This window comes from Panthera pardus, unplaced genomic scaffold, assembly GCF_024362965.1.
Source record: "Panthera pardus isolate Hobbes unplaced genomic scaffold, ASM2436296v1 HiC_scaffold_27, whole genome shotgun sequence".
In the NCBI taxonomy this organism is placed as follows: domain Eukaryota; kingdom Metazoa; phylum Chordata; class Mammalia; order Carnivora; family Felidae; genus Panthera; species Panthera pardus.
The window spans coordinates 33,308,770-33,336,604 of record NW_026526843.1 but is presented as its reverse complement, the minus strand read 5'-3'; the positions used below and the strand labels follow the sequence as shown (position 1 = coordinate 33,336,604).

The 27,835-nt window shown below is 39.4% G+C and overlaps 2 protein-coding genes across 4 annotated transcripts in view; one reads left to right on the top strand and one right to left on the bottom strand.

Annotated features, from left to right (window-relative positions):
- The window catches only part of LRCH2 (leucine rich repeats and calponin homology domain containing 2), a 98,515-nt gene that overhangs the window by 44,586 nt on the left and 26,094 nt on the right, over positions 1-27,835 (bottom strand). For all 3 annotated transcript variants that reach the window (XM_053892134.1, XM_053892132.1, XM_053892133.1), the window contains exons 2-9: positions 22,183-22,327; positions 18,117-18,243; positions 13,184-13,289; positions 12,964-13,100; positions 8,671-8,804; positions 1,012-1,099; positions 591-702; positions 25-122 (exon numbers count right to left, since the gene is read on the bottom strand). In XM_053892134.1, coding sequence (XP_053748109.1) covers positions 25-122; positions 591-702; positions 1,012-1,099; positions 8,671-8,804; positions 12,964-13,100; positions 13,184-13,289; positions 18,117-18,243; positions 22,183-22,327 — 947 coding nt within the window. The remainder of the gene's footprint in view (positions 1-24; positions 123-590; positions 703-1,011; positions 1,100-8,670; positions 8,805-12,963; positions 13,101-13,183; positions 13,290-18,116; positions 18,244-22,182; positions 22,328-27,835) is intronic.
- On the top strand, positions 2,219-8,269 carry LOC109253690 (protein SET-like). Its single transcript, XM_019426903.2, has 3 exons — positions 2,219-3,316; positions 4,223-4,316; positions 8,149-8,269. The coding sequence occupies exons 1-3, from the start codon at positions 2,419-2,421 to the stop codon at positions 8,267-8,269; spliced, it is 1,113 nt and encodes a 370-aa protein (XP_019282448.2). The 5' UTR covers positions 2,219-2,418.

Genomic DNA, 27,835 nt, shown 5'->3' with positions numbered 1-27,835 from the left:
ATATTTGTTCAAAGTTTTCTTTACCTTAAGGAAAGAGACATATGATCCAATATGTGCATCTCCTTGTTCAGGAACTGCTACATCTTCTGTGTTGGGATCAATAAAATCATACACCTCCTGGTCTAAGTATAGATTAGTAATTATTAGAAAATATAAATAGTAAGCAGTATGCTCTCATACTGTAGTGTTTAGAATAAAAGTATATTTTTTCAATAAAAGAGGTGGCCAAAGACATTGTAATTTTTCGAAATGCATTTTTGATTAAGGGCAATATACATGAAATAAAAATAGGGGTGCCTGGGTGGCTCAGTCAGTTGAACATCCGACTTCAGTTTGGGTCATGATCTTGATGTCCGTGAGTTTGAGCCCCACGTCAGGCTCTGTGCTGATAGCTCAGAGCCTGGAGCCTGCTTCAGATTCTGTGTGTGTGTGTGTGTGTGTGTGTGTGTGTGCGCGCGTGTGTGTGTCTCTCTCTCTCTGCCCCTCTCCCACTTACGTGCACATGCTCTCTCTCTCTCCCTCTCTCTCTCTCAAAAACAAATAAACATTAAAAAAATTAAAATAAAATAGCAGGCACCCATATGAATTACCTTTCTGAGAATCAGGTTTGCTTCCAATTGAGTGACTGTCATTTCTTGATGTCTGTTCTCTATTTGACTCGGAGACTTGAGAGTGAAGGCTGATTGTGTCGTCATCTGATGGCTGAAAGGAATAAGCACAAAGTACAAATGAGGCACTTGAAACATAGAATAAGGATTAGGTTATTTTAATTTCACATAAGACGTGTAGAGTATCTGCTTTACACCTCCAGTTCTCAAACCAAAAATTAATATGTTAAGCTTTCCTGTTCTGCTTCTAAAAATGTGCGTGTCCTTTTTTCATCTGAAGTCATTAAATGCAATAATGATTGTATTTTTAAGCAAAATAAATCAAGTGTGCACAAGTGTCTATGTATTTCAAAACTCTAACAAAATTTATAAATAAAATAGATTAGCAATAGAAAAGACTCACTTCGGTTGTAGATAATCGTTTCTCTCCATTATCACTTCCAATCCCAGAGTCAGGGCCATGATTTTTATTTGGATAAAAATCTTCCATACTATGGAAATAGAAATTCTAAGGACAATTAGGGTTTTCTTCTTAAATCAATACAGACTTGACCTAAAATGTCCCTAGATAATACAGAATATATACTCTTGATGTTTAAGATCCTTAAGGACATGAAGGGAAAGTATCAGAAACCATCTGATAAAATATTTTATTCATATCCCTCATGTAATATTTTCCCTTCATGTGCTCTGTTGTAAAGTGTCAATTGTTAACAATAAACTATTACTTCTCCTGAGAGATTCAGAAAAGCAGAGTCCTGCTAAAAAATACTCTTAATGAAAGCCCTTTCTATTTTTCTCATTGCTTTAACAAATTTTACCATAGAACACTGAAATATGTTTTTAACTTCATAGTTTCTTCTTCATTAGCTGTAAAAATATGCGTTTGCTTTATAAATAATGCCCATCCGATAATTAAGAGAAAATGCAAAAAAAAAAAAAAAAGTATGCAAAGCACTGAATAAACAATTGTTTTGGCAGAGCTGTCCTTGAAAATTTCGGAATTACACAACACAACAGTATGCCACCCAGGTTGCAAGGTATTTTTCGCTTTAATTTGCAAATTTACATACGTGCAACCTTGCATACACTCCATACGGACCAATTATTATGTGCCAGGAATTAAGCTAAGTGCTTTAAAGACAATACCTCACACACGCCTTGTGAAAACTCTAGCAGGTTGGTGGTGCAGTCTCACTCTGCAGATGAGAAAACTGAGGCCAGGAGGGATTGAACAACTTTTCCATGACACGCAATTTGCAAATGGTGGCTTAAATGTGATCCCAAGATTATCTAACACTGAAGTCTCTGATCTTAGTCACGATGCTCTTATTTCTTCCCCAAATGCCGATCCGTACACTTTCCAGGAATGTAGCAATATAGGTGCACCGCCTCCTCCCCTCCGTACGCAGAAGGCCGGGCGGGGCCCGCGCGACGCCCCCCCCACTCCCCCCCCCCCCCCCCCCCCCCCCCCGTCATCAGACCGTGACGTCGTCAGGAAGCGCGCGCCTCCGTACACAGAAGGCCGGGCGGGGCCCGCGCGACGCCCCACCCACTCCCCCCCCCCCCCCCCCCCCGTCACCAGACCGTGACGTCGTCAGGAAGCGCGCGCGCGAGCCACGAGGCAGAGCGAGCGACCGCGCGCCGGGAGGAGGCGGCTGAACGCCGGGAGGTCGCATAGAGCGAACGAGCGAGCGCCCGTGCGTGTGGCCCGTGAGGCGTGAGGGGAAGCCGCTGCCTGCCCCCTTCGCCTTCCCTTCTCTCCTGTTCCCTGCGACTGCGACCGCGACCGCGACCGCGGAGCAGCACCATGTGGGAGCCGGCGGCCGAAGTCGGTAAAAAGCTCAACTCCAACCACGACGGGTCCGGCGAGACCGCAGAAAAAGAACAGCAAGAAGCGATTGAACATATAGATGAAATACAGAGTGAAATCGACATACTTAATGAACAAGCCAGCGAGGAGATCCTGAAAATCGAAGAGAAATACAACAAACTCCGCCAGCCGTTTTTTCAGAAGAGGTCGGAAGCGATCGCCAAAATCCCAAAGTTTTGGGTAACAACATTCGTCAACCATCCACAAGTGTCTGCGCTGCTTGGGGAGGAGGATGAAGAGGCGCTGCATTATCTGACAAGAGTCGAAGTGGCAGAATTTGAAGATATCCAGTCAGGTTACAAAATAGATTTATATTTTGATGAAAACCCTTACTTCGAAAATAAAGTTCTCTCCAAGGAATTTCACGTGAATGAGAGTGGTGATGCATCTTTGAAGTCCACCGAAATCATATGGAAATCTGGAAAGGATCTGACGAAACGTTCAAGTCAGGCACCGAACACGGGCAGCAGGAAGAGAAAGTATGAGGAACCTGAGAGCTTTTTCGCCTGGTTCACTGACCATCCTGATGCAGACGTGGATGAGTTAGGCGAGCTCATCAAAGATGATATCTGGCCAAATCCACTGCAGTACTACTTGCTTCCTGATACGGATGATGATGATGATGAATTAGAAGATGAAGAAGAAGAAGAAGAAGAAGAGGAAGAAGAAGAAGAGGAAGAAGAAGAAGAGGAAGAAGAGGAAGAAGAAGAGGAGGAGGAAGAAGAAGAGGAGGAAGAAGAAGAAGAAGGGGAAGGAGGAGGAGAAGAAGAGGAGAAGGAAGAGGAAGAAGAAGGTGACGATAAGGGGGAGGAAGGCAAGCCGAATGACGACGAAGGTAACTAATGGATGCCAACCTTCCTTTTTCAGTTTTCTCCAGTCTCTGGGAGCAACTTGCAGTCTCCCCCCCCCCACCCCCGCCCTTCTCCTCCTCTTGTGCTCATTTGCCCTGTTTTTTGTGTTCTTCATTTTTTTTTTAATGTTTGTTTGTTTGTTTTTCAGAGAGAGAGCCAGAGACACACGCAGCGTGAGAGCCACAGGCGGAGAGAGGGGGAGACGCAGAACCCGAAGCAGGCTCCAGTCTCCAAGCTGTCCGCGCAGAGCCGGATGCGGGGCTCCAACCCACGAACCGTGAGATCACCACCCGAGCCCGAGTTGGACACTTAACCGACTGAGCCACACAGGCGCCCCTCGTTTGCCTTATGTTTTCAAGTCTCTTTTCTCTCCCTTTATGCCATGGTTCTCTACTTATTTTGGGGGGGGGGGGGGAGGGGGAATACGTTGAGCAGAATACACTGGGAAAAGAATCTCTACCCCTTTCTGTTCCAAATTCATTTTTATCCCTTTAAAAATTTCGTCTCAACAAAAACTTCATGGAATCGGCACTGCCATGATCTGTGGGGAAAAAAGGGAAAAAAAAAAGACAACCCTTCTGCTCCCTTAGCTCTGCTGGAAGCTGGAGGGTGTTTAGGCCCCTGTGTAGTAGTACATAGAATTCTAGCTTTTTCCCTCCTTTCTCTGTATACTGGGCTCAGAGAGTAGTACACTGTGTCTCTGTGAATATGGACAGTTAGCATTTACCACCATTATCTACTTTTTTGTTTAAAAAAAAAAAAAAGAAAGAAACCTTTAAAAAATAGGATTAGAGAAGGTCAGCAAAGGGTGAGATGTTTGGGTGGGTTGAGCGGGCATTTTGACCACATGGCTTCTGCTCTGGCAGGTTTATAATTGTGATGTTTAACAGACATCCTTGCAGCTGAAGATGACACTCTTACAACAAAATTCTCTCCTGATGATGACTTGAGCCCTGCCACTTGCCAGGAGAGTCGGCAGAACCTGTAGGATCTTATTTAGAATTGACATTCTCTTGGAATTTTGTTCTTGTTTATTTTTAAATATCTTTTTCTTTCATTGGAAAGATGATGCTCAGTTTTAAACGTTAAACGTGTACAAGTTGCTTTGTTACAATAAAACTAAACTTCTACAAAAAGGATTTGATGCTTTTCTCTCAGAACAGATGTATTTCATTATGACTTTCCAAGTTTGAGTCCTATAATGTATTGTCAAACTTGGTCACCCTGACTCCGTATTTTTTGACATGCACTTTGCCGGGTGACCTCAGGGTTTGTGTGGACTGAGAAAGGGATCTGAATTAATGGGTACGATTTGCCATCAGCTTCTGAAATCTTCCACCTCAGTTGGGGTACCAGATTGCTCAGAAGTCAGTTCCGATTATGCTGTGCCCTTGATTTGTATCCCAAATTGGCGTTTTTAAAAATGGGCCTTTATTTACCTGGATATAATCACAGTGCCTGCCACCGCGGTCAGACAGACCTGGTGCTCTAATGCCGAATTACACGAAGGGCGGTTGCTGGCCTGTCTTCAATGGCACTATGAGATGTGGCCGAGAAGACAGACTCTCAAGAGAAGTCTGTGCTGGTGGTGAACTCAGGAGTACTTTCGTCTCAAAGTACTAGCTATTTCGCGCATAGCTCTCAAGCGAGGCCTGTCTGTGTGAATCTGGGTGAGAATGACCGGCTCGGCTCCGCTAAATGCCACTGTGCACAGGCTAACATTTTGGGAAGCTACCTAATGCATAAGCTTTTTCATGCTGTAAAGGATGATAGCTAAAATTAAATGCCACTTAACTTTTTCAGAGAGGAATTCGTGGATAGCCAGGTCAAATTCAAAGTCTTCTGATGCGTGAAACTTTATAAATGGAACGATTCCATCGATAGGCAAAGGGCAATGAAAACCTGTCTAGATGGATAGCACGTATAATTTCTGCACAGGTCATGTTTAGTAAGTACTACATCAGTGTATACGGGTCAGGAATCTTGCTCCAATAAAGGAACATAAAGATTTAAAACTATATATGTATAAAAAATTAAGTAAACTCAGGTGAGCAATTACCAAGTGTCAGACACTATGCTGAATGCCTGAAAAGATAGGAGATGAATTAAACAAATGTTTGGCCTCAAAGGGCTCTCAGCCCGGAGGGGAAGTGTGTTTATATATTTTGAAGACTATGACAAAGGTAAATATATCAAGTAACATGAGAAAAGAGTGATCAATTAATTCTCCTTGGTAAGGTTAGGAAGGGCCTCACCCAAGAAAGTGGCTTTGGAGCTTAGTCTAGAAGGATGAAGAGAGGCAATAATTGCTAGCATTTATGGAGTGTCCTTATTAGCTACTGTGCCAGGTACACATCATATTTTATTTGTAATCCTTACATTCTGCAATTCATGCATCATTTCTTTTCATAAATGAGAACAGAACTTCTAAAAGTTACCCTCCCAGGGGGGGAAAAACAGAACCCTTACTGAATACCATGTCTTGAACTAGTTGCCGAGTACACGTTTAATTCTCACAACAAGCTTTCGAAGTGGGTATTGTTAACATTTTAAATAAAGAAATAGGCTCAGAGAGAGTAAACAACTTATGCAGGCAAAAGAAGAATTAAGAGGTTAAACCATGATCAGAAGCAAAATCCACCTGACGCCACTGCACAATAATACATCCGTGTACTATACCAAAATCTGTGCGTATCTGTGATAGTTGACAATGATAACAGTAAGCATCAGTTGAGGAACTGTTATGGGTAAGACGTGTTAAGTGCTCTATATACATTATTTAATTTAATCCCGACAGCATCCATATGATTATTTTCCTTTTTACAAATGTAAGAACACTGAGGACTACAGACATTATGACACAAGGACACGAAGTTATCAAGAGTCAGAGAAGGGCTTCATGGGTATATGATGCCTGACTGCAAAAGTCGATATACCTAACCACTGTAATGCTTATCTATGTAGAATAAATACTTTACAAAATCGCCAAGGCACAGGCTATTCTAGGTAGTAAGAATCAAAGAGACAAAGGCATAAGCGTAGAGGTGGAAAGTGCACACAGGAATTTTCTAAGTAGTTCGAAACAGGCTGTGAGTAGAAAATTAGCACGCCTGAGAGTCGCTTCATAAGTAGATTCAATTGACTTGTACTATCCTATATAGTAGCCACTAACCATCATATGGCTGTTGAGCACTGGACATATGGCTAGTCTAAACTCGAACGTGCTATAAATGAAAAACACACACCAGATTTCAATGATGTAACAGAAAAAGAATGAAAAACCTTCCATTTTTTATAGGGATTACATGTTGAAACATGTAATTACAGGTTTTGGATATCCTGGGTTCAGTAACATTAAAATTAATTTCACCTGTTTCAGTTTTACTTTTTTTTTTATGTGTATTTATCTTGAGAGAGAGAGAGAGAGAGAGTCAGACAGAGAGAGACAGAGGGGGAGAGAGAATCCCAAGAGGGGCTGGATCTCACAAACCGTGAGATCATGACCTGAGCCGAAATCAAGAGTCGGACGCTTAACTGACTGAGCCTACCCAGGCGCCCCATTTTTGCTTTTTTTTTTTTAATGGATTACAAGAAAATGTAAAATTACACATGTGGCTTATATTCCACTTCTATTGGACACGAGTGCTAGAGACCATCTCTAAAATATATCTCCGTTCTTTCCACTCCTTTTCATCTCCACTGCACCCACCCTATTCCACACCCCTTGATCTCTTGGCAGTACTTCAACAACCTAACTAGTCCCTGTGCTTCTACGTTTGTTTACTTCCAATCTATGCTCCTTTCAAAAGCCAAAATAGCTGTTTAAATATAAACCAGATCATGTTATTCCGCGGCTCATAACTGTCTGCTGACTTCCCACTGCACCGTAAGTAAAATTCAAACTCTGCACACCACAGCCCCCAAAGCCCCCACGTGACTTGAGGCCTGACTACTTCTCCAAAATCAACTTGGACATCTTTTTCGTCAGCCACTCTGCTCTGACCGTGCTGGCCTTTCAGTTTCTGTAACACACAGAGTTTCTTCCTAACTTCGGGCCTTAGCGCCTGTCGTTCTTTCTGCCTGAAATGCTCCTCCCTTAGTCTTCACGCAGCTAGCTTTTCTCCTTTCAAGTCTTGACTTAAAACCTCACCTTCCCAAAGCGACATTCCCTGACCACACTCCTGAAACCTGTTCCTCTCCTTTGTAGCCCTTGCCACAATTTGAAGTCGTATGTGTGCATGTGTATTAGGTTTCTTTGCTTCATTTGCTGGCTGGCTCCTTCTCCACTAGACTGTGGGCTCCATGAGGGCCGACACCAAGGTACAGGCCATTCAACAAAACATACCCTGAACCTGCCAGCAGGCATCTGACTGCTATTTGGTGTTTGTTTCAACTGATATTGGTACAATAAACAAATGATTAATATAATCAATGTCACTACTAAAGAAAATTCATTTTTACATAAACGTAAAGCAAACTAATAGAGATCACAATACGAATAAAGCCTAATTTTTACAGAACTGTTTGGTTTATTGTCATTCATATTAAACAGAATAATCTTTAGGAATTAAATATAATGTGTAAATATTTAATTCTACTGAGGCAACAGAAATATTCTAGAAAACATCCCATTTGGCGATTCAAAAACACTACTTAATATACTGCCATTCCAATTAATCTAAACTTTGTCACAAATAAAATGACAAACCTTTAAACATTTCGGGCAGGAGTGTAGTCTCCCTTTCTGCAGTCTCACCCCATTCCACATTATTTTCCATACTACTTGGTGGAACTGTATTTTCATAACATCTTTCAGACATCCCGAAAGGATGAATCAAAAACAGATAGTCAAATCTACCATTTCAAAATCTCACGAGGAGATAAACACCAATATCGTACAGAATATCAGTGATAAGTCATCCTTAATCCAGACATAAAGAATATGAAGAAAAGAAGAAAGGTACCCTAAAATGTCTCACCCCCAAATCAAATTCTACTAGTTATTACAATACTAGTTAGTACAATAGAGGGATTATCATAATAAATTAACAGTTGCCAAGGGCTGAGAAATTAGTGTTTCTGTAATATAAAGTCAAACATTTACATTTTGCTACCAAAATACTAGTAATACTTAGTTTTTTGAGAAAATCCCAAATTTATTCTAGTATCACAGAATTCTATGACGGTGCTATTTCACTTCAGTCAGCTGTTGATTTTAATCCTGGGCCAATCAACCTAAATATATTCAGTACACTCAAGATGAATCTGTATCTTTTACCTACAGAGAAGACAGCAATCATGAAATGAGACTGTATGAATATTACGAATATTACATTACCTGTCTGTGAGAGGCTGGGAGGGCATCCTTTTACTCAGCGATGGAAGATCCAGAGAATCTGGTTTCTTATCCATTCTGCAACATGCTTGGATATTTAAGTATTTAAATATGTGTACTTTACCCTTTAAACATATCTGTCAATAAATAATTGAGAAAGTAGATTTAGTTATATAGGCCCAAATATTAATGTCACCTACCAATTTATTTATATGTATGTATATATATATATATATATATATATATATATTTAAGTTTATTTACTTTGAGAGAGACAGAATACGAGAGGAGGCGGCACAAAGAGAGAGACAAAGTGGGAAGACAGATAATCCCTAGCTGGCTCCACAGGGTCAGCACAGAGCCTGACGTGGGGCTCGAACTAACCAAACTGAGAGATCATGACCTGAGCTGAAATCAAGAGTTGGGCATTTAACCAACTGAGCCACCCAGGTGCCCCTATTTATATATTTTAATAATCTTAAATTATGCTGAAACATCACAATCACAATAGGAACTTTACATATCTGAATCATTTGTACTTCTGACAGTTTATGAAAAAATCTGACAATACCAACTAAAAGTCTACTGCCATTTATAAGTTAATTTTTCTGTACGTGACTAAAGTTTTCTTGCTAAAAGTACAACAAACCACTAAATAATATAAAATCTATAATTCACGAAAGTTGCTTATTTTATTTTATTTATGTTTATTTTGAGTGAGAGAGAGAGAGAGAGAGAGAGAGAGAGCAGGGAAGGGGCAGAGAGAGACAGAGACACAGAATCCAAAGCAGGCTCTAGGCTCCAAGCTGTCAGCACAGAGCCAATGCAGGACTCAAACTCAAACCTTGAGATCATGACCCGAGCCGAAGTTGGATGCTTCACCGACTGAGCCACCCAGGCGCGCCTCACAAAAGTTGTTTTTATTAGAAAAAAGTGAGAAGAAATATATTCACTGTAGTGATGAGAACAGAAAAAAAATAATAATAACCCATGTAATTCTTTAAAGTAATCTTATCAGAACCACAAAGGTGTTTGGTCCAAACACTGGAATAAAGTTAATCAAAATAATATAAATATAGGAAAAATGAATTTGTTGAAAGGTGTGATAGCAGGCCAGTTAGAATAAAATGATTTTTCAAATGGTCAATTCAACTAAAATATTGTCCTGAAAAGTTACTTTCATTGGTGGTGGAGAAGAGGAATAATGAGGGCTAAAATACTTTGTGAAAGAAAGTATTTTACATAAAAAAGACAATGAGCAGTAAGAAAACGGTAAGTTAACTTCAGTCACCATGAATAATATCAAATAAATATTTCTCAAAAACTGTAATTATTGGGTGCCTGGCTGGTCAGTCAGTAAAGCGTGCCACTCTTGATCTTGGGGTCCTGAGTTCAAGCCCCACATTGTGTAGAGAGTTTACTTTAAAAAAATTTTTAGGGGAGCCTGGGTGGCTCAGTCAGTTAAGCCTCCAACCCTTCGTTTCCGCTCAGGTCATGATCCCATGGTTTATGAGTACGAGCCCCACATTTGGATCTGTGCTGTTGGCGTGGAGCCTGTTTGGGATTCTCTCGCTCTGCCCCTCCTCCTCTCCTGTGCGTTGTCTCTCTCTCTCTCTCTCTCTCTCTCTCTCTCACACACACACACACACCACACACATTTTAAAAAATAAAGACAAATAAAAAATACAAACAGTTTTTTATAACTGATTCAAAAATGTTTTGGAAGGACTGGCTGGCTCAGTCGGTGGAGCATGGGACTCTTGATCTCAGGGTTGTGAGATCAAGCCCCACATCGGGTGTAGAGATTACTTAGAAAGTGAAATCTTACAAACAATGCTTTGTTTTATGGATGGTCTTACATAACCTACAAACATGCAAAAAATAATCAACAAAGAAAATGGTAAGAAACAAACAAAAAAAAACAGTAAGAAAAGTACATGAAACAGTAATTATCATTCCAGGCATAAAGAATGTTTCTTAGATAATTGTAACAGATACAAGACCTGACCACTGAAAAACTTCATTTAAAAGGAAAAACTTCTGAGCTATTAGAATATAAATAATTACCAATTAAAATATATCCCATTATCTGTATAAACCAAAAAACAATCATCTTTCATTACCAAATTAAATACCGGTGAATTCTTTTCTTCTGTAAATTTTTTATTGCAGTAATTCACATACATAATTTAAAATCAAAGAGAATTACAAAAGTGGTAACGAAAAATTAATCCCCCATTTCACTCCTTTCAATCTCCAAGACTTAGTCCCCACATACCAACTCTTTCGAGCGGTTTTCTGCTATTTGCCTTCATATATATCAGTAATACGGTTCTGTTTTACTTCTTAGCTATAGATGTTATTTATTGAGGTCTTACTAAGGAAAATGAGGACTCAGATTTCTCACATTACCACTGCCCACCACTATCACATATCATCACCGCCACCATACCATCCTCCCATCTTCAATCCCCATCAATTTATTTCCTCCTTCAGAAGTATAGCCTAGTGGTTAGAGCACAGACCCTGCAGTCAGACTGCCTTGCTTTGGAACCAGCTGTACCCACGCTAGCTATGTGGCATTGAATAAGTAAGTCCCGTAACTTCTACGCTTCTGTTTCCTCATATATAAAATGAGATATAATAGTACCTGTTTTACAGGGTTACTATAAGAATCAAATAATTTAATGCATGTAAAGCATTTCAATAGTGCCTGGAACACAGTAAGCACTAGAAATATCTCTGCTATTATTACACCTATGTCACAATCTCTCATTAAATCAAAATACAGTATTATGACAAGAAAATATTCTGCTGAGGCCAACAGTGATACACATTTGGCTGCTGAGTTATGGAAGAGAATCTGAGAGAATCTACCTACGCCGTAGAATAAACCCCAGGCTTTTGCTAAGGCAAGTGAGGGCTAGGCATGCGGCTACAGAGCTAAGGGCAAGAATCTGAGGGTGTAAATCTTAAGACCTGTAGTGTCCAATATGGCAGTCACACTAGTCACATGAAGCTATTTCATCTAAAATTAATCAAGATAAGATTAAATTTAAATTTAGGCTCCTTAGGGGGCGCCTGGGTGGCTCAGTCGGTTAAGAGTCTGACTTTGGCTCAGGTCATGATCTCACGGTTCATGAGTTTGAGCCCCACTTCAGGCTCTGTGCTGACAGCTCAGAGCCCGGAGCCTTCTCTGGATTCTGTCTCCCTCTCTCTCTGCCCCTTCCCCGCTAGCTCGCTCTCTCTCTCTCTCTCTCTCTCTCTCTCCCTCTCTCTCTCGTTCTCTCTCAAAAATAAATAAACATTAAAAACAATTCCGGACAGCACAAATCACAGAACATTCCTGTAGCTGACAAAGTTCTGCTGGACAGCACTGCCTCAGACATTCTACAGACTTTCACAGTTCCAGTCTTTCATCCTTCTATTCAGTTACAGCTCTCCTCCAGTACCAAGCCGTTCCCAGGCCTAACACAGCAAGTAAATCAACCTTCTTCGTGTTGCCCTCTCCCATAGCAGACCCAAGTTCCAGCTTTCCCCTGCGAGGCTAAGGCAGCTACTACCAGGACAGCAGGCAGCCTTCATTTGAATTAGAAAAAGCATCCTCTTTGGAATGAGTGGAATGTACCTTTGTAGAAAGAAAAAGGCAACCCTTCTTCTGGAGCAGAGCGCCTGCTGGCATCTCACTGCCATGTGCCTCCTCAGCCAGATCCTCTCGTGCCAGTGTAAGTAAAGACCCCAGTTCCCACTATTTCACCTATCTTCCATGTTCCAAAATTCTGTTGCCATCCCTCCCCTGCTGCCCTCTTCCCTCTCATTCTCTGGCCTTATTATGGGTTTATATCTTGGTACATTCCTTTACTGTCATTTTAGTAGATTCCATATGGATTGAATCCTCAAACTAAAAGGCTGAATTAATGCTTTTCCACTTGTATCTTGTTCTTTCTGTTAGGATTCCATCTATCAGTGTTGAGAATGCGTTCCAATCGATCATACAACAAAAAGTCAAGTAGATACATACCCGAGTAGGATAGAGGTAGAGACCCTCCACAGTCTATGTTTTTAAAGGAACGCTGACAAACAGAATTACGTATCCGAGCATTCTAAATTCTGTGCTCCAGAAGCGAAACTAAAACTCCTACCCAAGTGAAAAAGTCACTTCGCAGAAAAACTCCTTTGGCCAATAAGGCCTCAACAACGAATTGACTCCTAATTCTGATGCTTTCTGATTTAGCGATCTGATTGATAATTATGAAGAAAAATAGAAGGAACACGTACTGTATTTTTATTACAAACCTGTGCTGGTGGTACTTGCAACGGATTGTTATCCAAAATCATTACTTGCAAATGATGCAGCTTCCTGTAACAAACTGGAATTTCGGTCACTTTATTACAGGAGAAATCCAGCTTGACTAAGGGAAGATCTCCTAATTCTGTTCAGAAATGAAAAATAATTAAATTAAATTGCATATAGTTGCTCTCTTGTTCATTTCAGTAAAAAGAATGAGCATCTTACCATCTGGCAACACGTGAAGATTATTTCTTCTGATATTTAGCTCTCTAAGTGAATGTAATTTTCCCATTTGTTGGGGAAGGACCTGAATCTCATTGCAGCTGATATCCTAAGGAAAATAAGAAAATAAAATGATAACAAACTAACTGAGAAATACAGACATATTTCCATTTTCAAATTAAAGCACATGGCCAATAGCAAAAGCTACCTCAAATGTTGTTTCTCTGAAAATGGATTATCTGGCAGATTTCTATTAATGTTTCATCACAAAGTCGAGGTAGCACAGTTAAATTTTTCCGTGCAAAACTGTGAATAATAACTTAGGACTACATAATTCAGCCTTTTGAAAACCGCAGCTGAAGACTACTCTCACCAGCCAAAACCAGAAGTAAGGATAATCCAGGCACTCCTCATTCAGAGGTAAAATAAAAAACAACCATCAATCGCTTTGATAATCTGTCAATTATGGTAGTTTTGAATTACTCTGTTGGACAGAAGCTGAGAAAGTCAAGGATTTACAGACGTGAGCTGGAGAACCAAAGGCTATGGTCAGAATCAATTTAAACCTCTTTCTCAACGGGACACAAAATATGGGGGTTACAAGCTCAAAATCTTGTGGCTCACATCATAACGCAAAGACTTTCCAGGAGATCTGAATCAGAAATGTCTCAGGGTTAAATTAAAATGCAAGTTGCTGATTTAAAGGTAAATGACACCACTTTCCCATAACAGGAGACAGCTGAAAGTAACTGTGCTCTCCTCTTCCTCCCCTCAAAGAAAAATCTGCAGCGTGAGCTCATACAGCAATCATTCCAGACACACGGCAGATGAAATTCACATTCTTCTGCAGCTTCTTCCAATTTCCAGCGTTCACTGGAAATGATATTAGCTTGAAGGGAACAGAGTGGCACATATATTCAGTTTTATCAAAAATTAAAAAGGCAAGAGGGTAAATTCAGAATACTGAAGCCACGCAGGGAAAAATCCAATAGAGCTAAGACGACTGGAAAAATGTATCCCGGAACACCTGGATGGCTCAGTTGGTCAAGTGCCTGACTCCTGATTTCGGCTCAAGTCATGATCTTACGATTCGTGAGATCAAGCCCCAAGTCGGGCTCCGTGCTGACAGCACCCGAGCCTGCCTGGGATTCTCTCTCTCTGCCCCTCCCCTGCTCACACGCTCGTGCTCTCGCTGTATTTCAAAATAAATAAATAAACTTAAAAAAAAAGAAAAAATGTACCCTACATACTTCTTTCAAACTATACCTAAGGCACCTTCATTCAACAATATCTATTCATCAAATACTATTTGCTAAACCAGGTTCTAAGTGCTGAATTTAGATTGTCTCATGGAGAAGCTGGTATTTGAGCAGTGTTGTCAGAGCTGAAAGTATGGGCCATGCCAATATATAAGAAAGGCAAAAAAGAAGGAACTTAAGGAAAAAAAGAAGGAACAATAAATGTAAAAAGGCTCGTAAGCAAAACATGCCTGACTTGTACTAAAGAACAGTAAGAAATTCAGTGTCACTAGAAGAAAGCGGGCAAGCAGGAGACTAAACTGGGGGGAGGGGTACAACTTAGGCCTTTACTCGGAGAGGTGTGGGCAGGAACCAAAAACTTATAAACAGAGGTATGACATGATCTGACTTCTATTTTGACAGGACCTTTGCTGCTACGGTGAGAATAGGCTATTATCCAAATGAAAGATAAGCAAATTTGGAGAAAACGTCCTTTAAATTAATACTATTGTTTCCTGCAAAAAGTATCCAATACTGGAGAGTTCTATCTAAAAAAATCCATTGAAATTTGATAGCCGCCCAGAAGAAATAAACCCAAACACAAAAAACTGACCCACTCACCAATAGGTACTCTACAAAATACTCTGCGGGGATTGGAGACCTGAGAAGATTTCCCAGGTTTTTAATTATAGAATCGCACTATAGTTGGCCACCACATTCTTGCGGAACGGTGTCACGGGAAATACTCCAATGACAGGTAATACCCACAAACTCATTACGTGATTTACCATTATCAATTAGCCATCTTAATGCTATCTATCCACTGTTACTGATTTCAAGAATTTAAATAAAAGCATGATATTTTTATAGTGTCTAGTAAAATACAATCTGTAGTAGCTTTAAAATATTCTATTTAATAACTAAAAATACTAGAATAATTCTAAAAATCCTAAATATTCTTAAAATTTTATCTATCCCAAAACCATCTCATGTAATATAATTTAGAACATAGGGCCAAAACTAAATGACAAAAAAAGAAAAAGAAATTACACAGCCACAGAATCTCAAAGTATAATATCTATAAAATCTTTAGAAATATTAAATACCTAGGGGCACCTGGGTGGCTCAGTCAGTTAACCGTCCAATTCTTGACTTCAGCTCAGGTCATGATCTCAAGGTCCATGAGTTCGAGCCTCACCTCAGGCTCTGCGCTGACAGCGTGGAGCCTGTCTGGGATTCTCTCTGTCTCCCTCTCTCTCTGCCCCTCCCTCACTCACTACACTCTCTCTTTCTCTCTCCCTCAAAATAAATACACTTAAAAGAAATATTAACAGTGTCTGGGTCAAGCTAAATATTGGTCCCCTTTTTACTATGAATTTGTTAAATCACATCTAGAATCTTCTGTTCATTTGTGAGTATAATGTTAAAAGGGACCTTAATAAAGGGAAACGTTTTCAGGATAAAAATAGCTAAAAATAGTGAGGCACCTGGGTGGCTCAGTCGGTTAAGTGTCCCACTTCGGCTCAGGTCATGATCTCACGGTTAGTGGGTTTGAGCCCCACATCGGGCTCTGTGCTGACAGCTCAGAGACTGGAGCCTGTTTCAGATTCTGTGTCTCCCTCTCTCTCTGCCCCTCCCTTGCTCATGCTCGGTCTCTCAACAATATATAAATGTTACAAAAAAAAATTTTAAATAGCTAAAAATAAAAAGTAATGAAGAACAGAAATACAGAAAATACAGAAAGGAGTAAAAGTAATAAAGATGTTTAAACTACAGAAAAATAGGCCTTAGAGTTTGGTGAAATGGGAGAGTAAACACATGACAGATTACAAAAACTTGAAGGGAAGAAAAGTTGTCATTATCTATACTTTTTCACATGGTAGTCCCAGGACCAATGGATAAAAGTGATAGGGGGCGTGTATTTTAGTTCAAAATAATAAAAGATAACAAATAGGAGTTTTGCAAAAGAGAATAAAGGATGCCTCGGTGACACAAGATTTATCCACCACTGAAAACGTACAAGTAGATGTGTTGGGGATTCCTATGCTAGCAAGTGGTTAAAATTCTATGGTTCTAAAACATAACAGGACTAAGTTCAAGGCAGTCTCCTTGTGTTATAATTGCACATGCAGGTATTCATTACTGGATAAAAGAAATAAAAGGATGATGTTCCCGAAACGTCTGTTCATAACATTCTATTTGCACATTAATTTGCCACTGAAGAATCATGGATAAGTTCCTCAAAAAAACTTTTGGCCCTCCACACATAATAAAGTCATACTTAAGAATACTTTCGTTTTTTTTAACGTTAATTTATTTTGAGAGAGAGAAAGAGAGAGGGCAAGACAGAGTACGGGAGGGGGGAGGGCCAGAGAGAGAGAGAGGGAGAGAGAGAATCCCAAGCAGTCTCCGTGCTGTCAGCGCAGAGCCTGAAGTGGGGCTCAACCCCACAAACGGTGAGATCACGACCCGAGCCAAATTCAGGAGTCAGACGCTTAACCAGCTGAGCCACCAAGGCACCCCGATACTTAAGAATACTTTTAAAATGTCCGTATATCAGGAAAGCATTACTCCAGACAGAACAAAAAATAGAAATAAACAGCAAGCTGTACTGTGTGAGGTGGAAGCATTGGCGAGAAAGAAATGCCTTTCAAAGTCCTTCTAGACGGACTAAGAATCAAACTGACATGAGACAAAGTAACAGGAGAAAATGAAATCCCGTTTCTTAAGTACGGAGAATCCATACCAACATGAAATTCCCAAGACAGGCAAGAAGAGGCTTATGTGACATCCTGAGCTAAGGAGAGGGGTAAGAGTCTGGGGATACAAAGGAGGAAGAGCATTATTAGCAGGAAGGTGAGAGGACATGTTTGGAAAACAAAGTGTGCTGGATTATTCAAATAACTTTCTTAGGCAAAGAGGAACCTCTGTTAATAGTGCCTATCCTGGTACAGGCTCTCCTTTCCACTGTAAATTTAGACAGTTGAGGTGGGGGACTAAAGAACTTTTCCTAAATCTGTTGGATGGATTGCTTTTAACTCAAAATAATCATGCCAAAGTGCCCATCCTGGCCTGCCCTTGGCCCCTCCGGAAAGTAACAGAAAGATGAGAAAACGGGCCAATGTTTTGAGGAGATAATTATGTTTCTGTCAAAGTTCAATGTCCTTTAATACCTAAAATGTCCTGTACAAGGTGATTACTTTATTCCTTTATTTCTACAATCAGTTGTACACAATGGCCTCTTTCTATCTTGGTCCCAAAAGTGTTGTAAAATCACAAGAGAATATAGAAACGCGAGAGTTATTTTGTTCATTCTACTTTGCAGGCATTACACTCTCTTCCTTTATTCCCTTTCTCTGAGGCTTTCATAGCAGCCCCGGTCGAAGACCTTTACTGCCCCCAAAATGCACAGACAAATGCTTACTGGTTTGAAAAGCATTTCTCAAAGCTTATAAGCGAACCTTCTGACCTCACTAGGACTGAGAAACAGCCAGGCTCTTAATGTGGCTGTGAGCTAAAATCAGACATAAGCAATGGGATCTCAAAATTTTACTACGGTGAACACAGACACATACCAAGTTATTCTTTTTTTAAAAAATTACACTGAAATTCCATAAAAAGCAATCTTCCAAAATACATGTTATGCATATTACACACAATATATTATTATACACGATCAATACAACGGTTTTACTCACCAATTCCATTAAGTCTTTTAACTTCCCAATTTCTTCTGGAATGGATACCAGTTTATTATTACTGACGACCAAAACTTTAAGGGGAAGGTCAAATAGGTATTTTGGCAATGTTGACAAAAGATTTCGACTGAAAAGAATAAGAGAGTCTCATTATGAGATATGTCTGAAATTTCTGCTCTGTTGAAAAAGAACAAATCACCTCAAAAGTAAATAAAAAGTTTCACCAAATAAAAACTATCATTTAATGAGTGCTTACTCTGTATCATACCAAAAGCCTTAAATGTAGTATCTCCTTTACTACTCACATCAACCCCGTAAGGCAGGTTAGCAGTACTGTCTCTATTATACAAATAAGAAAACAAAGGTTACAACTGTGTTAAGTGACCCGCCCAGTCACAAGAGACTGCAAAGCCTGTGTTGTCACCTATGATACTGTCTTACATGCCACCAGGTCTCAAAAACCCAGAATCATTCTTCTGCGCTAGAAAATGCCAGAACCTTGTTCTCTGGTCTCATTTCACCGCATTCAATACCTCCATACCTTTATCTAAGGAAAAGTCCCAAGGATAAGTTTGCACCTGCCACCACGTTAAAACGTTTATAAAAGAATGACTGGGGCTACATGTTCAAAAACATGTAGTAACCCTGATCCATTCCCTTTTCTTATGAGTTTATGGTATAAGGGCCCACCCACACCTTTATCTCGGATCAAAGCTGACAGAACATTCCTATCTCTGTGGATATAGCACAACTAACATTAGCAACAACTAACCTAAATATAGCAACAACTCGCATTTATTGAGTACATACTACGTGCCGGGCCACGGTCGGAGTACCTCCCATGAGTTAACTTCGCTAACCCTCACAACAACCTGCTTTAGGAAGAGAGAGAATATCACGATGCCCATTTTACAGATGAAGAATCAGTCAAAAAGAGATTAAGCAAACTGCTCCAAGTCACACAGCTGGTAAATAGGAGAGCCAGGATTCAAATCTGGGCAGTAAGGCTCTGGGGTCCTTCCCCTCAACGTACGTACGGTGGGTCAAATTCACATACCAATGCAGACCCAAATGATCCCTGCTATAGATTCAATGTTTGTGTTCCCCACAAAATTATAATGTTGAAACCTAATCCCTCATGTAATGGTCTCTGGAAGTAGGGCCTTTGGGAGGTGATCGGGTCATACGGGTGGAGCCCCCATGAACGGGTTTAGTGCCCTTATAAAAAAAATACCTCAGAGAGCTCCCTTGCTCCCTCTGCCAAGTGGGGACAGCTAGACGACGGCCGTTTATGAAATCAGGAAGCAGGTCCTCACCAGACACCAAATCTGCCGGTGCCTTGACCTTGCACTTCCCGCCTCCAGAAGTGTGAAAAATAAGTTTCTGTTGTTTACAAGGCACCCAGTACATGGCATCCCGTCATAGCAGCCCAAACAGACTAAGACAATCCCCCTACTAAAAAAATATAAAGTATACCATTACGTTTACACACTAACAAGTATTCATCAAAATAAGCTATTATTTTTCCTGTTTTTCAAAGTGGCAGTGATAGACCTGTACCTAGCATTGTGCGGAACATACACAGCAACAAAAACCCAGTGGCAGCCCAAGGAAGAACATCAGGACCTCTCCCTCCCCATGTTATGCCTGCAGAGGACATCCAGAAATACTAGATTGGCTTTAATCACAAGGAACAGACTTAAAAAAATAGACAATGCCCCTAGACCAGCAATCCTGGCCAGGCTGCTGGAATGTCAAATATGCCAGGAGCTTGTTACAATTCTTGACACTTTCAGGATCAAATAGAATCCTTGGGAAGGTGCCCTTGTGGAGCACACAAGGATCTTCCTACAGAATTCTTCTAAAAAAGGGAAGAGCACACAGGAAGAGAGAGCTGAAAAAGCATCTTACAAGTTTCTCAAGGCATTTTCACCAAAATAAAAAAGTAAGTGAGGAAAATAACAGCACATACAAACTCATTCTAACCTTCCCCAGACCAAAAAAAGTTAAAAATTGGTCTATTTTGGGGGGGGGGGAGCACCTGGCTGGCTCAGTGGGTAGAGCACGCAATTCTTGATCTCAGGGTTGTGAGTTCAGGCCCCACACTGGGCCTAGAGCTTATTTAAAAAAAAAAAAAAAGCCTATTTTCCTCCTTTAAGAAGGTTCATTGAGTTAGCAGTCAGCTTTCTCCAGAGCCGAATTTCTTTATACACAGCTAATAAGTCATTAATCTTCACTTTTTTGCCATGTTTTAGAGACAAAAGAAATCAGAAACAAGGACTAATGTTATTTCAATCAAGTTTGTTCAAAACTGTTTGTGACTACACATAAAAATCGGGAGGTGACTTTTAGAGATCAAAACAGCAAAGAATCAGAGAAAGTTTTAGTGAAACTATTTTAAGATTGCCATACATTTCTATTCAAATAGAAATTCAATTTTTGACAAGTTACTTTTTTCCATAAAAGAGCAAACTGAAACAAAAACAGAGACAAAACTTAAACTAAGGCCTTACTTGCCTCAAACCTCTCCCCCAAGCCAGGCCAAGGAGATATTAGAGAATTAGAAAAGAGCAACCCAAATGACTACATCTATGAAAGGAATTTCCTCTCACACATTTTCAAGTATAAAGTTTCAGCTAAAATAGTAAGTACTGCTAGATGACATCACTGAGGGAGACATACAGAAGGATTAATACATCGCAGCGAGGAAGGAGCATTATTATTTATATGTATTAGTATTTCCCACTTCCCTATATGGGACTTTAGACAGGTCATTTTGTTAAGGAGGGGGAAGAAATGACCCTTACAACTAAAAAAAAAGGAACGCAAGAAAATGATTCTACTTTTTTTGAAGGTTTGATTTTTTTAATAATGTCTACACCCAACATGGGGCTCAAGCCCACAGCCCTGAGATCAAGAGTCACACATGTCACAAAGGCGCCCCGAAAATGATCTTAAGCATAAGACACAATATACCAGTTTCCATTCAATGTCACTCATTTGACAGGACAATCTTTTTCTTATACTTATCGAATGGTGACTGGTATAAATAGAGGGTAACAGCTAAGAAAGAGAGTTCTACAGTCATACTGCTTTGATCTGAATCTTGGCTCTACCACTTGCTGTGTGTGTGTGTGTGTGTGTGTGTCTATATGTGTACACACACACACACACACACACACACACGACTTTGGGCATACAGTTTCCCTCTGCACTTCAGTTTCTCATCCGTAATGCAGGGATAATAATAGTACCTTTCTCAAAATGCTGCTGAGGAGATGATGTAACATGGATAACATATTTGTAATGTCTGGCACACGGTAAGCATTATTAACATCAACTGTTATCTACTTCCTAACATTCCAACGCTCCCATCGCAATCCATCCATCCTTAAAGCGGCAACAAGAACTCACAAGAGTGTGAAAAACAGAGCTCAAGAACTGTTTCTTCACAATGGCTCACTTTAAGGGGCGTCTGGGTGGCTCAGTCAGTTAAGTGCCCAACTCTTGGTTTCGGCTCAGGTCATGATCTCATGGTTCGTGAGTTCAGGCGCCTCATCGGGCTTTGAGCTTGGGATTCTGTCCCCCTCTCTCTCTGCCCCTCCCCTGCTCGTGCTTGCTCTCTCTCTCTCAAAATAAAGAATAAACTTAAAAATAATGATAATAATAATAATAATAATAATAACGTTTCACTCTGAGGATGCATATGAATAAATCTGTAGTGTGGTGCTATGGTTTCAGAAAAATACTTCTGCTCTAAAGCCTTGCTACCCAAAGTGATAAGGACCAGCAGGCATTGGCATTACCAGGGGGCTCGCTAGATATGCAGATAATCAGATGTTTTAATCCCCAGGTGGCTCCTGTGCAGGTTAAAGGTTGAGAAGCACTACTCTCAAGAACAAGACCAAAAACCTATAAAGTAATGTGAACACGTAACAAATATAAGTAAGACACTGCTGAAATAAATATGGGTTACACAGCCAAACCAAACACAATCCTTTGTTACTGGAAAGGATTAGAACCGTAATAAAAAACAAAATCTACAAAAACAAAAAGGTTTCCTTACCTAATGTTAAGGTATGTTAACATCTGCAGGTTTTTAATAGCTTCAGGAATGGTTTTGATGCAATTATGATATAAATTTAATGTTTCAAGAGGTGCAAATAACCAAACATCAGAAGGAATTTCCGTAAAACGATTTCTCGAAAGATCTGGAAAAAAAAGTAATATTTGAGTATCAAACATAAACCTGTATCTATTAACAATTAACAGAATTATTTTCATACTTGCTGAATCACTTAGAATCTAAGCAACTATTTAAAATATCATAAAATATGGGGCTCTTGGCTGGCTCAGTCGGTACAGCATGCGACTCTTGATCTCAAGATTGTGAGTTCAAGCCCCAGTTGGGTGTAGAGCTCACATACATACATACGTACATACATACAATATTATAAAATATTATCCAAAAAGGCAAAAAAAAAAGCCATGTAGAAACATACTCATTTAAAGCTTATTGAGTAACAAATTGTACTTGATATGCTTTGATAGCTTTAAAATTTATCTTTTAAAATTCCAATGAAGAATTCTCTCCGATCCTTTCAAAAACACAAAACGTCCTCCGCTGATCCCACATCCTCCTCCACCTCTTCCTCCTTCACAGCCAAACTTACATAAATCTACAACACATCTAAATTTCTTACTTACCATGCATTTCTCAACCCACTGTAATTTTGTTTCTATTCCACTTTCATGCTCATCAAGGTCACCAACAGCCTCCATATCACTAATGACTCATCCACCTGGAAACGTTTCCCTTCTCTTGGCTTAGAAGCCTACATTTCTGCATCACTTCTTATCATCTCTCTGGCTACTTATTAGTCTCTTGCTAGATTTTCCCCTGTCTGTATTGTAAACGTCGATGTTCCTAAGAGCTGTGACAAGATATTCTCTCCATCTTAAGATATACACTTTAGCGGATGATTCCACCCAGTCCCAGGGCCAAAATAATCTTTATATACCGACAAGTTTCAAATTAAAGCTCTGTCTCAACACCTATGTTCTGATCGTCAGAATTTCTCTTGATAACTCTCAAGCACCTCAAATTCTACAAAATCTGTACAGATTCTGTAAAAATCCGAAGTGAAGATCTTCTTCCTCACATCTGTTTCTCTTATCTCAGGTAATGTCACCAACATCCTCCTGTTGAGTTGCACAAGCCAGACACCTGGTGTTCATTCTTGATTCCTTCCTCTCCTAAATTATTCCACATACACACAAATATACTTCCATTCATTTCAATTTTCACAAAAATAAAATCATGGAATTATTATAACCATTACACCTCCTTTAAAGGTTTGTTAAATGGCATTTTGAAAAAAACTTAGGACATCATGTGGCAGGTTGAAAAAAATACCCTAAAAGCGTCTCTTAAGTGAAGCACTACTGACCTTTTAGGGGGCATGACGATTTGTTGTGTGAGGCTATCCTGGGTGTTATAGGATATTTAGCAGCATCTCTGGCATCTATCCATAAGATGCCATTAATACCATCTGATCATGGCAGCCAAAAAATGTCCCCTGGGGTTCAAACCCCCCTACCCGTGTTGAGAACCACTGCTACCTCATCAGAGAAGTTCACTTTGCTTACATTAATTCATTATACTTATTTGGTTAAAAACATAAGAATATTATTTATCTGTGTCAGGGAGAACATCGATAGTGTACCTTCACCCACCATGTATCATTTAGCATGTGATCTGCCCTCATGAGAAGAACAGCCTCCTATCAATGCTCAACTTCCTCACTCTGAAGAATGAGACCCATTTACTTAGCAATACAGTAGATTCCTATTTGGAATATTAATATACATGTATTAATATATGTTTGTGTGTGTATAAACACGTACTCACCTAATGTAAAATTTTATAATAGGCAAAAGAAAACATTAGTTATGATTATTTGAGGATTAATTTGGAAACTTCTTCCTACAACCGTAAGATTCTGAATGACTAAATAAAAGGATAGACAGAATTACTAGAAACCAAAATCTGAACTTGAAACAGAAGTTTCTCAATATCCTGGCTTACTTCCTCTGGATACCCAAGCATCATGGAGGACAAATGAATTCATTATTTCTTTAGTTTAGGATGTTTCTTTTACATTTAGGGTTCTACCTCTTGCTCTTGTAACTTCAGAATCCCAGGAGTTGAAAATTACTGTTTACAATTAATTTTAAATCCTAAAAACAAACTTTGCCTAGTTCATTATTCTGTGTAGGTATTATATACCCATAAATAATACAGTGGTCCTAGAGATAGATGATGGAAGCTTCAATTAAGATTGCAAGAATAAGGATAAGAAAATTAGGTAGAATTTGAAATATATCTTGGCATTAGTACTTAACAGGGATTGGGCAAGTGATTGTCTATGTGGGATACATAAGAGGCAAGAATCAAGGATGGCATATCCAGGACTCTGGCCTAAGCAACTAAAAATGATGCTACTTAATAAAAGACGTGGGGGTAGAACAGGATTTTTGGTTTTCTGCTGGTGGAAGTTTTATTTTGTTTTTTGATGCAGAGGTTAGAATCGAAGATTCTATTTCATATTTGTATAATGTGAGATATCTGAAAGATCCAATGGAGGAGTTAGTCAGATGATTATAGATCTCAGAAATGAGGTCTGGGATGGATATATAAAACTGAAAGTGGTGGGAACGTGGTCAGTACTATAAAATCATAGAAATGGAAGACATCACCAAACATCAGAGTATTGAGTTGGAAAAAGCTCAAGAATGGGCCATCAGGATAGCCAATATTTACAGGCTGAGTAGAGGGGGGAAAAGCAAGCAGAGAAGACTAAAAATAACGGTCAAGAGAAAGAGTGCTCTAAAAAGTGCCAGGAAAAAAATATCAAAATTACTATTTGTTCAGCTACAAGGTAAAAGCTATCATAATCCTATTCTTGATTTGTTTTATCAGCAGACAAGCTAACCGTTGGTCTGATGCGTAACTGTAGCCCCAAACATAAGAGAAATAAAATGAGTGTACGCTTATTTCCTGACAATATAAAAAAGCCAAAATATCAGTATTAATAAAAACAATGATTTTAATAAAATAATTTAAATACTATGAACACATTATTTTAATAAGTTACATATTATTGTGTGAGGCTTTATGTTCTTTCCCCTCTAAAAAAAAAAGATTATTTAGTTAAATTACCAAGTAATATTAAGAGTTCCCTTAGGGAATTTAATTAAATTTGCAATAATAACCTATTTTCTGGATGAGCTAATATACTTGCTTAGTAAACACCACTTAAAATTACAATTAATTATTCTAATTTAATTGAGTGAAATCAAATAAAGCATAATAAACTCAAAATTAAAACTCAAGCCATTATCAAGCCCTTAATTAAGAATATCTTGTTCTAGGGTTTTTCAGATTTTAAATCTCTATAAACATCCTTTCTAGGAATTCGGTAAACAGAATAACAATGTCAAAAGAAAAAAATACAACCAAGGAAAGAAAGATAGGGAATAACACAAAACAATCTGTATCTCAATTTCTTGAAATATCACACACTAACAGCAGCTCACATTTTCCTTCAAAAAAGTACAAATGGACTTTTAGATAGATACAATGGATAAAATTCTAACTTCTAAATTTTTCATCTTGCGACGTACAATGAAAACATAAAGGAATTTTTACAACATTCAAAATCATTTAATTAACACGTACAGTTGGGCACCTAGACTAACATGACTGGTAACGAACATACTCAAGAAACACATGCAGAATTGGTATCGTGTTTAATACGGTTCCATCCAAAGACGAGAAAACAAACTGTTAATTTATTCCTTATGGGGACGTTCATCTCACAACAGCCTTAAAGCCTGCCCTCTTTGGGGGTAAACGGGACTTGGGAAAAGATAATTATAAAGATGTTCGTGCTTTCCCCCCCACCCCCCCCACACAAAAGAAAACTAAAATTCGTTCCGTATCTTCCTGAAGTGAGTTGAATGGTGGCCCTCCAAGACACCAGGCCCTAATTGCTGTGAACGCTTACGCGGTAACATTGTGCAGATATAATTAAGAGTCTTGCACTGAGGAGACTAACCTGGATTGTCCAGGTGGGCCCTAACTTCCCCCACAGGCATCCTGATAGGAGGAAGGCACGGGGAGGTTGGACACACACATAAGAGGAGAAAGCCGTGGGAAGATGGAGAGAGACATTGGAGCGATGCAGCCAAAGAATGCCAGCAGCCGCCAGAAGCTGCAAGAGGCAAGGAAAGAATTCTCCTGTAGAGCCTCTGGAGGGTGAACAGCACTGCTGAAATCTTGATTTTAGCCCCATAAGACTCATTTCCTATTCTGGCCTCCAGAACTGTAAAAAAAAAATAAGCTTCTGCCGTTTTTAAACCACCAAGTTCGTGGTAATTTGTTACAGCAGACACAGGAAACTAACACACTCCTCATCAAAATAGTTTATCAGAAGTAATGAGAGAATGCCTGCAATTTTTCTTTTTTAAATGAAATAGCTGCACATTTTTTCTTCCTTAAGCAGGAAGGTGATATCTCAGTTAATTAGTGTCCTTGGAGATAAGCACCTTTATAACCACTGAATTATTTTTCTTTTGTCTTGGTTTTAATCATAAATCATTACCAAGCAGTATTGGCAACAACTCAACAGCAGACAGACTGCTGTGTACTGTTTCCTGCCTTCCTTCAAACCTCTCCCAGTAAAACTGCGAGGAGCCTTTTAGAGATGTTAATAGGTCATTTTACATAATCTGATCTAAATTATGTCCTGTATCACTCTTGGGCTTCAGAGGTCAAGGAAGTCAGGGGAAGGAAGGAAAGGAGTCAGATGGAATGGAAATCTGTTTGCTGTCCCCCAAGCTGCAGCCACAAGAGCCACAGATGGGTCCATATGCCAGCCAGTGCCATTCCTGGCCCACCGGCTGGCATTTCTGCCAAGGTATAGAAAACGGCTTTCAGAAATTATACTATTATACCATAGTAATTATACTAATTATAGTTTAATCTTATTCCATGTACAAGAGTGTACGGTTTTTGTCACAAATTGTTGAAATTTAAACGAAGATGCATGAGTCTTCTTTAGGTGATATTTAATAATATAGATTACTATAGCCCCTCTTATTAAAAGAATCCTAGATAATATCTGAAAATCTGACACATTTCTACCTCTGGGAAAAATAATCTAATAATGAAGCATGTTGTTGGAACACACCCTCATCATTAACAGAGATATCATCATAGAATTTTCTGCTTAAAGAAACATGAGGAGGGCACCTGGCTGGCTCGGTCAGCAGAGCATGTGACTCTTGATCTCGGGAGTCATAGGTTTGAGCCCCACGTTGGGGGCAGAGTTTACTTAATAAAAAAAATTTTTTTTAAAGAAACATGAGGATTAAGTGGAGAAATAATTTGAAATGAGAACTCAAAATTCACACCAACAATAACCTAAGTGGAACTGGGGTGACTATTTCTCTCTCTCTCTCTCTCTGTCTCTCTCTGTCTCTGTCTCTCTCTCTCTGACACACACACACACACCCTGCATATGCTAGATGAGAATACTAGAGGCCTTGCATAATAATGTTTAATCCTCATAACAGCCTTGTGAGGTAGCTATCATTCCACATTATATGTATGAATCAAAAACAGATTGAATGGCATGCCCAATGTTAAAAAACTA